Genomic DNA, 16,476 nt, shown 5'->3' with positions numbered 1-16,476 from the left:
GACATTTCTAGCAAGATAATTCTTTGCTGTGAGGTAGGTCCTGTGCATTGTAGGATGTTTAGCAGCATCCTTGGCTTTTTCCCACTAGATGATAGCACCCCTACCCCCCAGATGTAACAACCAAAAATGTTTCCAGGTATTGCCTGTGTCCCCCTGAGAGGTGGGGCAGATCACGCCCTGCCTTCCCCATCCTCGCTTGAGGACCACTGGCTTAGAGGACTAATGCTTGGGGTTTCACTCCAGTTTCTTAGGATGTTCGAGTGGTGGCCCCCGTGGAAAGAGCCAGGATGCACCTCTTGGCATTCACTCCCCTCAGCGTGGTAGATTTGTATACCCAGCTGTTCCAAAAAGACCCCCTTGGTCTGGACCCTGTCCCCTCCCCCAATTCTTCAATGCCCACCTCCACAACCCATTCCTTGGCAGAGAAGAGTGAATTGCGTTTCTTCTGTGGCACACAGTAGACACTTGGCACATGTTAATGTTTACTTTCTTCTGTCTTGTATTTATGGTATATGTTTTTGTGTTTTCATTACTGGTTTATGAGTGCCCCAAAGAAGACATTCCTTAAAACATTTTATCAGTGTTCAGCTCATAATGCATGTTATAAAAATGTTTACAATATCGAATGATTGCTCATAGGGAGGGCTTTGATTGTGAGACATTCTAACCATCTCTGGAGAGCATGGGAGAAGCCTAAAGGTTGGAAGTGGGTGCCTAAAAGTCTGACTCCTGGTCAGCATGGTGTGCTAGTCCTGCTCTGATAAGGGAGACAGAGCTGAGTTCAGACCTGTGTTAAGATAAGAGTGCCATTTATTGAGCACCAGTGTGTGTCAGGTACTTTATTTATTGGGACCTTTTACATTTAAATTCTAAAAATGACCCAATCAGGAAGGTACCATTATCTTTGTTTCATAGGTGGAAGAGTGAGGCACAAACAGTTGTGATCACTTGCACACTAATTGATTCTCAGAGCCAGGGTCAGAAATTGTGCCTGTCATACTTCAAAGCCTTGTGCTCCTGCCACTCCCAACAGAGAACTGTGTGCTAAGCATTATTTTAGAGGCTTTACCTATCAGTTGTGGTTTTTTAGATTTTCAAAGTGAGGGAATGGAAGGTCAGCTAAGAATTGGTGAAACTAAGAACCTGGTCTATTGGACTAGAACCCGAGCTCTTAATCACGGTGTTGTACTGCTTTGGAAGGAACTGGGCTATTATTTTTATACCTGAGTAGAAAGGTGTGGGAAATCAGGTCTTCCGTTCAAGGTCATATAACATGCTGGGGTATAATCCTGAAGTAGCATTTATAGAGATTAAAGTGTTGGGGCGGGGGGGGGGGGGGGGCGAAGGTGAAAAAAAAGGGTTTTCCTGAGTCTAAAATGAAGAAAGTAACAATTGTGACTCCACTATTGAAAAGATAACCACTCTTAATGTTAAAAAAATCTTAATTATTTGAATAGCTGATATATGCACACAGTATAAAATTTAAAAAATCCCAAAGGATAGACAGTAAAAAGATACCCTTCCCTGACCTGTTAACCTATTTTCCTTCTGGGAAGTGACCACTGGTTACACTGTTCACATTTTCATGTATTTTTTTTCTATGCCTTTGCCTCTCCCCAAGTTTTTATTATGAAAATATTCAAACCTACTTTTGTGTTTTGCTTAATCATTGGAAAGTAAGCTGTGGACTTCATGACATTTCACCTCTAGGGATTCAGCATTCGACTCCTAAAATCATCATTCTCTTGTGTCACCAGTAGACTGTGATCACACCCGGGAAAATTAATTTCCTTGTTGTCGTCAGTTATCTAGTTCATATTCAAGCTTCCCTAATTGTTCCCCAGAATGTCGTTTTGGCTTTGGCTTTGGTTTTGGTTTTGGTTTTGGTTTTAAAGGGAAACTCGAATCCAATCAAAGTTCGTGCACTGCCTTTGCTTATTTCTCAGTAATCGCTTGTGTTCTGGAGTGGTTCTCCACAAGTTTCTTTTTAGACATTCACTTTTTGAAAAAATCAGGCCAGTTGTCTTGGAGAGTATCCCACATTCTGTGTTTGTCTTAAGGTTTCTTCATAGTGTCACTTACTATGTTCCTCTAACTACTATGTTTCCTGTAAACTGGAAGGTAGGTCTAAAGGCTTGTTCAGATTTAGGTTAAATATTTTGGCAAGATACTTCATAGATGATGCTGTATGTGTCATATCGTATCACAATAGGAATATGCCTTTTAAAAAATATAGTAAAATACACATAGCAAAATTTGTCATCTTAACGATTTTTTTAAGTGTACAGTTCAGCCATGTTAAGTATCTTCACATTGTACAACTGATCTCCTGAACTTTTTCATCTTGCAAAACTGAAAGTGTACACAGGAAACAGCAACTCCCCATTATCACCTTCCCTTAGCTCTTTTTTTTTTTTTTTAACTTTTAAACTTGGTTGAGATCAAACTATATTTTTTGTTATAGTTATATTATCTGCTTATTTCTTCTATTATGGGCATTTCCCCGTGTCGTTAATGGTTGTAGAACAATCCATTATGTGAATATGCTGTTTCCTTAGATGGGATTCTAGTCTTTAACTGCTGTAGGTAATAGCTGCAAAGGGACTGTTTTTCTCAGCCCTTGAACCAGGGCTCCGGTGGGGGCAGAGCAGTGTTCCCTGACTTCCCCTCCTCTGCTTTGTCCCCTACTCCCTTAGGTAAGTCAAATCTCATGGATGCGATCAGCTTTGTATTGGGTGAGAAAACCAGCAACCTGCGAGTAAAGACCCTGAGGGACCTGATCCATGGAGCTCCTGTGGGCAAGCCAGCTGCCAATCGGGCCTTTGTCAGCATGGTCTACTCTGAGGAGGGTGCTGAGGACCGCACCTTTGCCCGTGTCATTGTTGGTGGGTGAGGCTGGCCAGAAGGCTCCCCTTGGGTCCCGGGAGGTGACTAGACTAGTTGACTGGGATAGGTGGATGTCTGACCTTCAGCTAACTCATGCACTGTCTTGTAGGGGGTTCTTCTGAGTACAAGATCAACAACAAAGTGGTTCAGCTACATGAGTACAGTGAGGAATTAGAGAAGTTGGGCATTCTCATCAAAGCTCGTAACTTCCTCGTCTTCCAGGTGAGCATTTTTAACAATTATTGGCTGTCTGCTCTTTGCTGATCCTTGTCCCATCCTCACTGGGCCTGCTTCATCTTGAGCTTCATCTCTCCCCTGAATTAATGTAGCAGCTTCTTCACTGGGCTTACAAGACTCCAGTCTGTCCTCTTCCAGTTCATCCCTTAGGCTAGGTTCATCTTACAAAGACACAAATCTGTTTCTTTCCTTTTCCTCCTTAAAGCATTTCAGTGATTGCTCATTGTCTTATGATGGTGGTTCTCAAATTATAGTCTCTGGATCAGCATCAACTTGGGGACATGCTAGAAATGCACCTTCTCTGGTCCCATCCCAGATCTATAGACATAGAGACTATGGGATGGGGCCCAGCACTGAGTGTTTTACCAAGCTCTCCAGGTTATTATGCATGCTAAATCATTGCTTTAGCATAAACTCCAAACTCCTGGCATTCAGGAAACATCATCCTTTGGTTCTTGCCCACCTTACTAGCCCCTCACCTGTCGGTATTTTCCCTTCCAACCCTGCATTCCAGCTCAGTTAAACTGTTTATAGTTCCCCAAATTCACTTGCTTTCTTTGGCCTTCAGGCCTTTGCATATTAATTGTCCTTTACATGAAATGACCTTCTCTCTTAACTTTCTTGGTTAGTTCTTCCCCATCTTTCAAACTCAACTTAGATGTCACCTTTGGGAAGCTTTCCTGGATAGACACTCCTATCAGTCTCCTACCCCCAAGCTTCACTTAGTGCTTTTTCTGTGTTGCTTCTGTCACTGCACATAACACATGGTGTTGTCTTTGCTTTTGTCTCTTTTGCTCTGTGTGCACCTCAAGAGGCAGGGAACGTGTCCTCAAGGCCCAGTGTGAAATGTGGCACCTAGTGCGGGGAGAGGGTCAGAGACCTTTTTCTGAATAACTGAGTAGAAATGGGTAGAAGGAACTGGGTTGGATAGGCTCTAAATGGGGAGAGTGTTTTGATCTCTACTAGGGTGCTGTGGAATCTATTGCCATGAAGAATCCCAAAGAGAGGACAGCTCTATTTGAAGAGATAAGTCGCTCTGGGGAGCTGGCCCAGGAGTATGACAAGCGAAAGAAGGAAATGGTGAAGGCTGAAGAGGACACACAGTTTAATTACCATCGCAAAAAAAACATTGCGGCTGAACGCAAGGAAGCCAAACAGGAGAAAGAAGAGGTAGGTGGCTAGGCTACCTCTGGGCTCTAAGGGGCCAGGGTCGAGCCAGTGCCTTACTGATGCACACCTGCCTCCGTGCTCCTGTTTGCGCAGGCCGACCGCTACCAGCGCCTGAAGGATGAGGTGGTGCGAGCTCAGGTGCAGCTGCAACTCTTTAAGCTTTATCATAATGAAGTGGAGATTGAGAAGCTCAATAAGGAACTGGCCTCTAAGAACAAGGAGATTGAGAAGGACAAGAAGCGTATGGACAAGGTAGAGGATGAGCTGAAGGAGAAGAAGAAGGAGCTGGGCAAAATGATGCGGGAGCAGCAGCAGATTGAGAAGGAGATCAAGTAAGAGGCAGGCCTGGGCCTGCAACCTATGGGAAACCAAGAGGCTGTGCTGTTTCCTAGGGCTCCTCTGAGCCTAGAGTCCGGTGTTCGTCCTAGTTTGTCTTCCTCTTGACTTGCTTTGGCCAGAACCAAACACATTTCTTGACTTGCATTTTAGACAAAGCATTTGAGTACTCAGACTCTGGGTAGATGGCTACTCATGAAAGAGAGAACTTGAAAGGGGTGGGGACCTTGCCAAGTGAGAGGAAGCAATGGGAGGCCTGGCTACTAGAGTGGCTGGGAATGCCTTCCTGGAAGAGGAAAACTGGCGCTAGAAGTTTAAAGGACATGAAAAAGTTAGATCAGATGGGGGAAAACTCCATGAACATAGGGCATTCTTGGGAGCTGTTACTGAGGGTCGTGGCCTGGCTAGGGCTGAGGCAGGAGTGGCAGCTTTACCTTGTGGAATGGCCGGAATGCCAGGCTGAAGCCATCAGTTCCAGGGAGTAGTCAGACTGCCCCTTTTCTGAGGATCTGTGGGGCATCAGGTCCTCGTTCTTTAAGCAATTCCCTGAGGCTGGCTGGGACATCAGGCCCCCCCTTTGGGTAAAAAGCCTGGGAACCCTCTCTTCTGCCACAGTGCTAACTGATTTACCCACCACCCCCCCTCCGGCAAAAGGGAGAAGGACTCAGAGCTGAACCAGAAGCGACCTCAATACATCAAAGCCAAGGAGAATACCTCCCACAAAATCAAGAAGCTGGAAGCAGCCAAGAAGTCCCTACAGAATGCTCAGAAACATTACAAGAAGCGTAAAGGTGACATGGATGAGCTGGAAAAGGAGATGCTGTCAGTAGAGAAAGCCCGGCAGGAGTTTGAGGAACGGATGGAAGAGGAGAGTCAGAGTCAGGGCAGAGACTTAACCTTGGAGGAGAATCAGGTAAGCTCTGGGAGGTTGGGGGTGGGTGGGGGATTGCTGTGCTTCTACAGAGACTGATTTGGTTACCTGTTCCTAATACAGGTGAAGAAATACCACCGGTTGAAAGAAGAAGCCAGCAAGAGAGCGGCTACGTTGGCCCAGGAGCTGGAGAAGTTCAATCGAGATCAGAAAGCCGACCAGGACCGGCTGGATCTGGAAGAGCGGAAGAAAGTAGAGACAGAGGTGGGCATGTGTTATAAGATTAGGGATGATGGTCCAGAGAAAAAAGAAGTGATGAAAGTCTTTTTTTTTTTTTCTTTTTAATGTTTATTTTTGAGAGGGAGAGAGCGTGAGCAGGGGAGGGGGCACAGAGAGAGGGGAGCAGAGGATCCAAAGCAGGCTCTGTGCTGACAGCAGAGAACCTGATGCGGGGCTCAAACCCACGAACCGCAAGATCATGACCTGAGCTGAAGTCAGACACTTAACTGACTGAGTTACCCAGGTGCCCCTTAACAGTAATGACAATAGCTAACAACTAGTAAGCATTTATTGTTTGCTAGGTACTATATTTTACATGTATTTACTCATTTAATTCCTCATTTTCCAAATGAGGAAACTATAGTGCAGAGGTGAAGTAATTTGCCTAAGGTCACATCATTATGAAGTGGCAGAACCAGGACATGTTCTACCCAGGCTAGGTAGAACGTCATGAGAAGGTCTCAGGGCTCTGGGAGGGGCATCAATTAACAGAGCCACACTGAACACTGTTGTGTGTCTGCTTTTTAGTAGGTCTCCCCCATTAGTGACAGACTGTCCTGGACTGTTGGGCTTTTTGATCAGTGGGCACATAGCAGGTATAAGCCAGGGCACCATGGTCTTAGAGTTAGCTTGCTCAGCCCCTGGTGATGGTGTATATTTGTCTTTCTTCCAGGCCAAGATCAAGCAAAAGCTGCGGGAGATTGAAGAGAATCAGAAACGGATTGAGAAACTAGAGGAATACATTACCACTAGCAAGTATGTGGCTCTGCAGCCTTTCCTCTTATTTCCAGGGCTGTTGTTGTGAACCCTATTTGTCCTGCCCCTCCTCAGGCAGGATCCCCAGAGTCCCTTTCAGCCAGGTATATTTTCTCACTAGCCAGGGTAACCCCTTGTGATCCCTCACTTTGTAGGCAGTCCCTAGAGGAGCAGAAGAAGTTAGAGGGGGAGCTGACAGAGGAGGTGGAGATGGCCAAACGGCGTATTGATGAGATCAATAAGGAGCTGAACCAGGTGATGGAGCAGCTAGGTGATGCCCGTATTGACCGCCAGGAGAGCAGCCGCCAACAGCGAAAGGCAGAGATTATGGAAAGCATCAAGCGCTTGTACCCTGGCTCTGTGGTAAGAATGGAAAGGGAACTCCTTTCCTGAGCACCTACTCTCCCACTGGCTGTCAGCAGCCCTGTGAAGACAAGATTGCTGATCCCTTTTTTACAGCTGGGGGAACAGGCTCAGAGAGATGAAATGACTTACCCAAAACAGCACAGCTTATAAGAATTGTAATCCAAACCCAACTTATGTCTGACTTGGAACCTCCTGTTCTTTCTATCACACCAGTTGCAACTTCTTGAAGGTTTTGTCTTGCTGCTTCCACTCCTCTGTGGGATGCTGGGAAACTGGAGAGGCCTTTGGAAGTGGGAAGAGCCACAGGATATGATTTAGTCTCATAGGAAGTAACTCTGCAGGCTTTGATATGAGCTCACATGGCCTGTACCAAGTGGTTTGTTTACTTGTAGGGATATCCTAGGCTTTATCAGAGCTCTTGGCCTCGTAAACCAAATCTTGAGTTCCCTGAGTATTCTCTCTCTATTGCTATCCATCCCTGGGTTCAACTTAATTTGGTCCCATAGATATTTCCTGATCTGTCCTCTAGACACTTCTGGGGGAGTTTATAAGGATCTCTATTGCTATAATTCCTTCCCTGGGTTTAACTTAATTTGGTTCCATAGATATTTCCTGATCTGTCCTCTAGATACTCCTGGGGAGTTTATAAGGATGATTTAGGCTCATTTCCTGCCCTTGAAGATCTTACCCATTATCTGATAGTTCTTAGAGAACCAGGATTAGCTTAGGGGGCATGGGGGACATGAACTAGAAAAAGATTTATTTTGCTGGGTGCTTGTGAGAATTTGAGGTAATGTATGTAAGGGGTATCTGACATAGTGCCTGGGGCAGTAGTGGTCTGTGAAATGATAAAACTGAGGTTTAGAAAGATGATTTTGGATTCAGGCATGACTGGAGTGATTGTTGCTTTGGGGACAGAGTAGGCTTTTCCTCCATAGCATGGAAGCTACGTTCCTCATGCAGGTTTTGGTCTGCCACTTCTGAACTGGGAATTGGGGTTCCTGAGTCAGTCCCCAAAAGCCTCATGCTTCAGTTTTCTCTTCTGACTTTCCTCAGTATGGACGCCTCATTGACCTCTGTCAGCCCACACAAAAGAAGTACCAGATTGCCGTGACCAAGGTTTTGGGCAAGAACATGGATGCCATTATCGTGGACTCTGAGAAGACAGGCCGGGACTGTATTCAGTATATCAAGGAACAGCGCGGGGAGCCTGAGACCTTCTTGCCTCTTGACTACCTGGAGGTGAGGCTGGTGGGGATGGGGTCAGGGCAGTGTGAGAGGGCCCCTTCTCCTAGCCCTCCATGTTCTCCCACTTACTGAGCTTCTTCCCATAGGTGAAACCTACAGATGAGAAGCTCCGGGAACTGAAGGGGGCCAAGCTGGTGATTGACGTAATTCGCTATGAGCCACCCCACATCAAAAAGGCCCTGCAATATGCTTGTGGCAACGCCCTTGTGTGTGACAATGTGGAGGATGCCCGCCGCATTGCCTTTGGCGGCCATCAGCGTCACAAGGTATGGATTCCCTTGTGCACATTGGAGCTGGACAGGCTTAGTATTGGAGACTCTTCATCTTCTCTCCCTCCTTCTCTCTTTTCCCTACTGTGTGTAGACGGTGGCACTGGATGGGACCCTGTTCCAGAAGTCAGGGGTGATCTCTGGTGGAGCCAGTGACTTGAAAGCCAAGGCTCGGCGCTGGGATGAGAAAGCGGTAGATAAGTTGAAAGAGAAAAAGGAGCGGTTGACAGAGGAGCTGAAAGTAAGTCATGGGCATTACTGTCCCCAGGGTTTGGAGTCCTAAGCCCAGGCTGGCCACTCCTGTTCTTATCACCTAGCTGTTCTGTCATGTCCACTTCAGGAGCAGATGAAGGCAAAGCGGAAAGAGGCAGAGCTACGTCAGGTACAGTCTCAGGCCCATGGACTACAGATGCGGCTCAAGTACTCGCAGAGTGACCTGGAACAGACTAAGACAAGACATCTAGCCCTGAATCTGCAGGTGGGGCTTAGTCTTCAGCCCTGTCCTCCAAAGGCCACCCTCACATTCCTGGTCAGAGTTTCTCTGGGAGTGGAAATGTATCCCATTTCCCTCTCTCCTCCCAGCCTACCTCAGGGAACCAAGCATAGCAGCCCGGGCTTCAGATCTCGACTTTATGGTGGGAGGCAGCTTACTTAATGTGTCATCATCAGTTTTTCATCTATTTGTAAAATGGGAGTTAGAGTACCACCTGCTTTATAGCCTTCTTGCAAAGATTGAATGATTACATGCCTGTAAAGTACTTAGACTGATTCCTTGCGCCCGGTAAGTGCTCAGTAAATGTTAGATGCTATTATTAGCATTATTCGTTCAACAAATATCTGAGCTGCTTCTGAAAGTGAATTGAAAGTGAACGCTGGCATTTCAGTCCCTCTCGGTGGGGGTGCTCTTCTAGGTATATTAATGTGTTTGATCATAGGGTGCTTCCCGAGACCACCTGGAGGCATTATTTAAAGTGTAGTATAAATATCCCTTTACCTTCTTTTAAAATCAAAGAGTCTGAATTCCGAGGGTTATAGATAAGGAAATGTGGACCTGTAACTGATGATGTTTACCATGTGGATTAAAGCTAGCCGAAAAGAGCCCGAGGAGGAAGCTGTGTGATGGTTCAAGTGGGAGATGATGGAACCTTGACTGGGGAATTGTGAGCCATGTTCTCTCAGCATGTGGAGAGCTAGCCCTTCTTTTGCAGGGGCCGGTGAGCTCAGGGTGGCTCCGTTCCTCCAAAGAGCCTGGTCTCTTTTTCCCTCAACCCTGTTTCCTGCAGGAAAAGTCCAAGCTGGAGAGTGAGCTAGCCAACTTTGGGCCTCGCATTAATGATATCAAGAGGATCATCCAGAGCCGAGAGAGGGAAATGAAAGACTTGAAGGAGAAGATGAACCAGGTTGGTAAGGGATGAACCATGCCAGTGTGTGCAGTGGGGTGGGACTGGGACTGGCAGCAGCACTCTGATCCAGAGGGCCTTTGCTGTCCCTTGCTTCTCCCCTCAGGTGGAGGATGAGGTGTTTGAAGAGTTTTGTCGGGAGATTGGTGTGCGCAACATCCGAGAGTTTGAGGAAGAGAAGGTGAAGCGGCAGAACGAAATTGCCAAGAAGCGGTAAGTGGAAGTGTGGGGTACAAGAGGACACACTGGGGTGCCCTTGAGCCCCCAGCCTGATATCCTGGGAAGTCACATGCCATCATAAGACAAAGAGCAGCTCTTAGAACGATGGGTGTAGTAGGTCGGCTTTAAAGAACAGGAACATCAGGGAGGCAGTGTGGCATGGTCTCATGCTTAAGAGTGCCAGCTTTAAATGTGATTTACCTGGGTTAGAATCCTAGCTCCATAACTCATTATCTTGGGCAGTGACTTGACCTCTCTGAGGCCCAGTTTCCTTATCTGTAAAGTGGGATAATAAGGATGCCTGTCTCATGGCATTTAGGTAGATCAAATGAACTCGTCCTTGTAAAGTATTTAGGATAATACTTAGCACCTACCAAGAGTAGTAAATGCTAGCTTTTATTATTGTCATTATCCTGATGGGCATTGCAGAGGGGTGGGGATGGAATGAAGTTGGAAGAATAGTAAGAACAACACAACAGTTCCTCTTCTCTTCCCCCTCTTTACTATATTTAATTTAATAGACTTTTCTTGAGTCCCTATGTTGTACAAAGTTGTCCTGTGCTAGGTATTGGTGGGGAGATTGGGGTGACACAGACGAACGTGACAATCTTTAAAAGAGGTCACCCCCTGGACCCTGGGTCTCAGTCTGTAGTTTATGTAGCTCATGGCCCATATAGTAAATACTCATTGCTCTCCTACCCATAAGCCAGGCTCAAAGGATATAGAATTGAATCAGAGACTGTCCTTGTCCTCAGGGGGTTGTGGAAGTGGGGGAGACAAACAAGTAGATCAACAATTTCAGAATAGTGTCATTGATGCTGTACTTGAGGTACATAGACAGAGGAAATGTTCAGAGAACTGCAAATCAAGAAGAAAGATAAAAACAAGGGACCCAATAGAGAAATGGACAGAGGGTGTAGTTAGCATTTCATGGAAAAAGAAGCACAAATGGCTGATAACTACAGATTGATGTTCAGCCTTGTTTCTAATCAGAGAAATGCAAATTAAAACAGTCTTAGCAGTATTTGGTGAAAATAAGTCTGCATAAGCTCTATGACTTAGCAAAGCCACTTCTGGATATATAGCTCAGAGAGAGTGTTGCCACAGGGCAACAAAGAGACACATTCGGGGTTGTGTCTTGGCATAATTTATAGTAGTTGGACATTGGTAGGCACATAAATGGCCATCACTTGGAGGAAAATATAAGTAGAATGTGATGAATATATAGACTATGCAATACTGTGTAGCAGTTCAAAGCAAGAACTAGATTTACAGGCTGTAACATACATACGTTTATAATTGTATTTGTGTACATTTAAAAACAAGTATATTTTACAAGGGTGTGTATTCTTAAGGCTATATACGTATGTATGTATGTATGTACGTACGTATGTATGTATGTCACTTTGGGGTGTGTGCTCACTGTAGGGAGAGTAATGGGAGTGGAAATCAGGTATTGAGCCAAAGGAGACCATGGTCTTGCACAGACAGTGAACATAAGCGTGTTACGAACTGTGGGATATAATTAACTGCACCAAAAAGGGAGGAAACCCAGAAACATGTAATAAAAGCGGAGAACCTGCTCACAACTGTCAGGAAAGCTTTTCCAGAACAAGAAGCGATGAACTGGATGCCTGTAGAGTGAGTAGGACTTGGCCAGCTGGGCAGCAGACAGAAGGGAGTTCCAGGCAGTGAGAACAGCATGCTCGGAGGTGTGAGAGAGTGTGCCTTGTACTGGAAACTAAGTAGTTTTGAATGTCTGGAGCATAAAAATGGGGTCAGGAGGAAGGCGGGGGTGGTGGACAGGTCAGCAGGGGCCAGATTGCAGAGGGCTTTATGAGTCATGCTTGGGATATTGGACTTAAAATTGCATGGCTCAAAATTATAGAGTTAATTACATTCCATTTGGATTATAGTGACTAATAGGGTTAAGCTGCTAGCATGACATCTGGCAGCATCTGTCACACCATATTGCGGGGGTGGGGAGGCAGTTGGAAATGAGCCCTGTCTGGCCTGCTAGTATCTGGATGCTGGTTACATACTCTTTGAGTTTCTGAAGAGATGGGGAGCAGGGCAATAGCAGAAATCTAGCATTTTCTCTATGTTTTGTTTTTACTACCTAAGCTCTGCTCCTTGAAGGTTCTGGGATGGGGGAGGGTGGGTGGGCTCATTGGAAAGAGTCAAAGCCCATGAGCAAGTATAAGCTGAATGCAACCAGGATACTGTCAATAATGATGGTAACTAAAATTTATTAAGTATTTAACTGTGTGTCTGGTATGCTTCTAAGGACTGGATGCATATTAACTTGTTAAAAAAATTCTCCCAATAACTATGAGGTAAGCACTACTGTTATTTCCATCTTATAGATGAGGAAACAGAAGCATAGAATGTATAACTACCTTGGCCAAGATTACACTACTAGTGAATGGCAGAGTTTGGATGCCAGACCTCTTATTCTGCCACATTACATTGCGATGGTGCCATAGGAGAAACAGCCTGGGTTTGGTGTTAGACCTGGATTCCTGTGTGGCCTTGGGCAAGGTCTTTTACCTCTTGGCCCATGTTCCCTCATTTGTAAAATTAGGATAATCATGCTTACTTGTGGAGCTATTAATTAGAGGATTAGAGGTAATTTTGTAAAGTACACAGAAACTTAATAAGTAGGAATTATCATGGCTGGTGGGTTCAGGTGGACCTTTTTGTGCCTCCTAGGAACTTGGGAGGGTTCTGGAGTCTTCCAATGTATAAAGGGGGAGTAGTGAAGTTTGGCCTGATCTCCCCTGCCTTGTGCCATATCCACAAGGCAAGGCTGAGGAACTTAGTTCTCCAGCGTCAGTTGGAGTTGGAATAGTTTTATGTGGATATGGAGGGATGAGCTGAGTGGTGACTGAAATCTGGTAGTACCTGAGTCCCTGCATCCTGGGTCTAGTTCTCTTTTCTCCCCACAGTTTGGAGTTTGAGAATCAGAAGACTCGCTTGGGCATCCAGTTGGATTTTGAAAAGAACCAACTGAAAGAGGACCAAGATAAAGTGCACATGTGGGAGCAGACAGTGAAAAAGGATGAAAATGAGATAGAAAAGCTCAAGAAGGTAAGGAAGGAGAGCATGAAAAGACATACTAAGAACTGGGAGGAAAAATTGGAAAAGATATGATAGAAGGATAATATCCATTATTTATAAAGCCCTGTTGAAATAAGAAAACACCAAGACCTAAATAGGAAAAATGAAATGAGTAAGAGGCACAAACAATTTAAGAAGGTTCAAATAGCCCATAAACACATACACATAATTTAGCCTTATTAGAAATCAAAGAAATGCAAATTAAAGCAACAATCAGAGGTAATTTGTTTCCTATCACATCCAAGATTAAAAAAAATGATTAACACTGGCCACGGTGCCCAAGACCAGCATTCTTTTATGCCATATGGCACCATCCATCAAGATTCTTCAGAATGTATTTATCCCCTCTTACTCAGTAATACCTGAGGAAATCCATAATGCTGGCACAGCTTTGTGCATGGAGGTTGATGTTTATTACAAACATTTATAGTTCTATATTGGAAACTCTCCAATGTCCTCTGGGAATTAGGAGTTTAGCAAATTACGCTACATTCATATATGTGTGTAGTTAAATGGTCTTCAAATTTTAGTAATATACAGAACCTGTTTAAAGACCTAAGATCTTTAGCATTGGCTTAAAAAAACCCTTACTGTTAAATATATACAAACATCCATACTTAGAGCACTTAACCAGAAAGCCAGGATAAACTTACAAATTAATTTTTATAATTAACCACATTAATTCAGTGTAACAGATGATGGTGTTTTGCTGAAACTGAGTCCCTTTTCACAGTGCGCCTGTGCTGCTGACTGCCACGGCTCAGTTTGAGTCAAGCATGCCTGTGTCACTGGGTATTGTCTAACAACTCCCTTTTCCCACATTCCTTCTCTTTAAATTCCTGTCAAACCTTTGTTCTTCTCACAGCGTCCCGTCCTGAGGTGATTTGATCCTCTTCACTTGGTTTAAACCATTTGACTTTTATGTCTGCCTGTGTTTGTTGGTGGTAGTGGTGGTGGTGGTGGTGTGTGTGTGTGTTTTCATTAAACCCAGATAATTAAAGTAGTTTTCTTTGGTGTCACCAGAATCTTAAATGCAAATGAAGATCAGGCAGGCATACATGGACATCTAGATGATCCAGAGTCATGTTTCTATGACTTTTTATTTTGAAATCATTTGAAAATGAGTATTACAAAGAACTCCCCCCTACCTGTCACCAAGATTCATCAGTCACTGACATGCCATATTTGTTTCTGCATTGTCTGTGTATGCATATTGTTTTTATGAGCCATTTGGGAGGAAGTTGCAGATATGTCTCCTTTATGTGACTTTAAGATCAAAATGAAAACCAAACATTCTTCCTTTAAGAAATCTGATCTATTAAGTAAGACTCCGATCCCCTTGACTGACCATGCTCAATGCCACTCCCTTTCCTCTTCCTGGGGCTAATCCCATGTAGTGAGTATTCTTCCAGAGCTTGTAGGCATTTATTTAAATACTTGTATATTCATATAGGTACACTCATAGAAAATACACAGTATTGTTTGTGTGGGTTTTTAAAAAATTGATGTTATATTGCTCATGATGGCAATTTTGATGTGGAAAAGATGCTTAAATATAATACTAAGTCAGAATATAGAGTTTTAATTCTAATCTAGTCTCAAGTCTGTAGGGCTATCTAGAAGTGATAGGAGGAAACAGACTAAGATGTTAATTGGTTATCTGTGGCTGGTGGGATTACGAGTGACTTTTTCTCCTCCTACTTGATACTGTTTCAGTACTTTGAACTTTTCTACATCAAGCAACTTGTATTATGGGGTATGTAGGGGAGGGCAACCAAATTTGAAAAAAGATAAAAAGAAGCCCAGAGGGTGATGGTGGTATGTGAAAGTAGAGCTTATTGAAGAGGTTCTGACACACCCAGAGGCTCCTTCTGCCTGGTGGAAAGGGTGGGGGCAAGGGGAGAAGATCCCAAGGTGAGATGAGGAAAACCTTCACTTCTTGTCCTGTTCCCCCTGCTGGGACCAGGAGGAGCAAAGACACATGAAGATCATAGATGAGACCATGGCCCAGCTACAAGACCTGAAGAATCAGCACCTGGCCAAGAAGTCGGAGGTGAATGATAAGAATCATGAGATGGAGGAGATTCGTAAGAAACTGGGGGGCGCCAACAAGTGAGTGGGTTCAGGCCTGGGGTGGGGGAACTAGGTAGAGCAGGCAGCCTGCTGGATTTGGATCTCACCTCTCCCTGGACCTTCTTAGGGAAATGACCCACTTACAGAAGGAGGTAACAGCCATTGAGACCAAGCTTGAACAGAAACGCAGTGACCGCCACAACCTGCTACAGGCCTGCAAGATGCAGGACATCAAGTTGCCACTGTCTAAAGGCACTATGGACGACATTAGTCAGGAAGAGGTGTGTGTCATGGCTGGTGGTGGGAGTGGGCAATGAACAACATTGACCAGAGATGGGAGGTGAGAGTGACCAGGGAGAGAGAGAAAAGGATGGTGGGTGGAGGTGGTGGGGAACATAAGGAAGGATGAAGGGGAGATGAGGCAGGGTGAGGCTGTGAAGGCAGGTGAAGTGAAAGGCAATAGCCTTGGTGTGAGAGGGAAGTTGAATTGAGGGGTAGTGCTGTCAGTGGGTGGTGAGGGAGTGAGGCCAGGAGAAGATGAAATCATTCTGTATGTAACCTTAGGGACTTGAGGAAAAAGTTAGCTCCCGCAGGTGATGACTGTTGGGAAGAGTGCATGTTGAGGGACATTAGCCAAGAGCAAAGGAAGACAGAAGCTGAGGGACCTGAGAAATGATGGCCTAGCTGCAGTGAAAGAGGTTGGCCAGGAGAGGGTTGGGTAAGGGACATCAGGAATGCAGAGGTGACAAAGTTTAGTCATAGGAAAGGGAGGGACACTAGCCAGTAGAGGAGCCAAGGCATCTTATGTCCTGGAATTGACAATTGGTAGCAAAGGGTGGGAACATTAACTGAGAGGAGGTTTGCATATATCTGTCTTAGACCTGGGCACAGATCTCAGGCCCACATGTCTTTCCCTCCCTCCTCCCAAATAGCATTTCAATTTAATTCAAAATATTTTGAACACCAGAAATGTGCCGGGCGCCATGATAACGGATGACATAATTACTCCTAATCCAAAACAATCCTGCCAGGCAGGCGTTGTCCCGTGTTACAGTTGAGGGTTTGTGTGTTTAAATCAGGATTCAGGTGTCAGGATCTGACAGCATGACTTGCCCAGGATCCCACCGTTAGTGGTAGAGCCCAAATTTGAACTCCGGTCTCTGTGCCTTCAGAGCTGCTGTCCTTCTGCCACAGGTGTTCTCTAGCAAGGTGCTTCTCAAAGACTTTGAAGGCTGCATAGGAGCGC

General features: G+C 45.0%; 1 protein-coding gene across 10 annotated transcripts in view; it reads left to right on the top strand.

Moving 5' to 3' along the window:
- The window catches only part of SMC1A (structural maintenance of chromosomes 1A), a 45,963-nt gene that overhangs the window by 1,521 nt on the left and 27,966 nt on the right, over positions 1-16,476 (top strand). For 8 of the 10 annotated variants that reach the window (XR_005787821.1, XM_040467080.1, XM_040467078.1 and 5 more), the window contains exons 2-18: positions 2,697-2,885; positions 2,996-3,108; positions 4,090-4,293; positions 4,387-4,625; positions 5,284-5,542; positions 5,624-5,764; positions 6,453-6,535; positions 6,691-6,898; positions 7,958-8,143; positions 8,236-8,415; positions 8,513-8,659; positions 8,759-8,896; positions 9,702-9,818; positions 9,925-10,031; positions 12,986-13,127; positions 15,124-15,269; positions 15,358-15,511. Coding sequence is in view for 7 of the 10 variants with exons in the window: in XM_040467080.1 (XP_040323014.1) it covers positions 2,697-2,885; positions 2,996-3,108; positions 4,090-4,293; positions 4,387-4,625; positions 5,284-5,542; positions 5,624-5,764; positions 6,453-6,535; positions 6,691-6,898; positions 7,958-8,143; positions 8,236-8,415; positions 8,513-8,659; positions 8,759-8,896; positions 9,702-9,818; positions 9,925-10,031; positions 12,986-13,127; positions 15,124-15,269; positions 15,358-15,511 (2,753 nt within the window). In the remaining 3 variants the exon portion in view is untranslated. The remainder of the gene's footprint in view (positions 1-2,696; positions 2,886-2,995; positions 3,109-4,089; positions 4,294-4,386; positions 4,626-5,283; positions 5,543-5,623; positions 5,765-6,452; positions 6,536-6,690; positions 6,899-7,957; positions 8,144-8,235; positions 8,416-8,512; positions 8,660-8,758; positions 8,897-9,701; positions 9,819-9,924; positions 10,032-12,985; positions 13,128-15,123; positions 15,270-15,357; positions 15,512-16,476) is intronic. The other 2 variants (XR_005787823.1, XR_005787822.1) reach the window with 2 other exon arrangements.

Source organism: Herpailurus yagouaroundi, unplaced genomic scaffold (genome assembly GCF_014898765.1).
Source record: "Herpailurus yagouaroundi ecotype Mexico unplaced genomic scaffold, PumYag 67189, whole genome shotgun sequence".
NCBI lineage: Eukaryota > Metazoa > Chordata > Mammalia > Carnivora > Felidae > Herpailurus > Herpailurus yagouaroundi.
The sequence above is the reverse complement of the archived record's forward strand: the minus strand, read 5'-3'. Positions and strand labels throughout refer to the sequence as shown.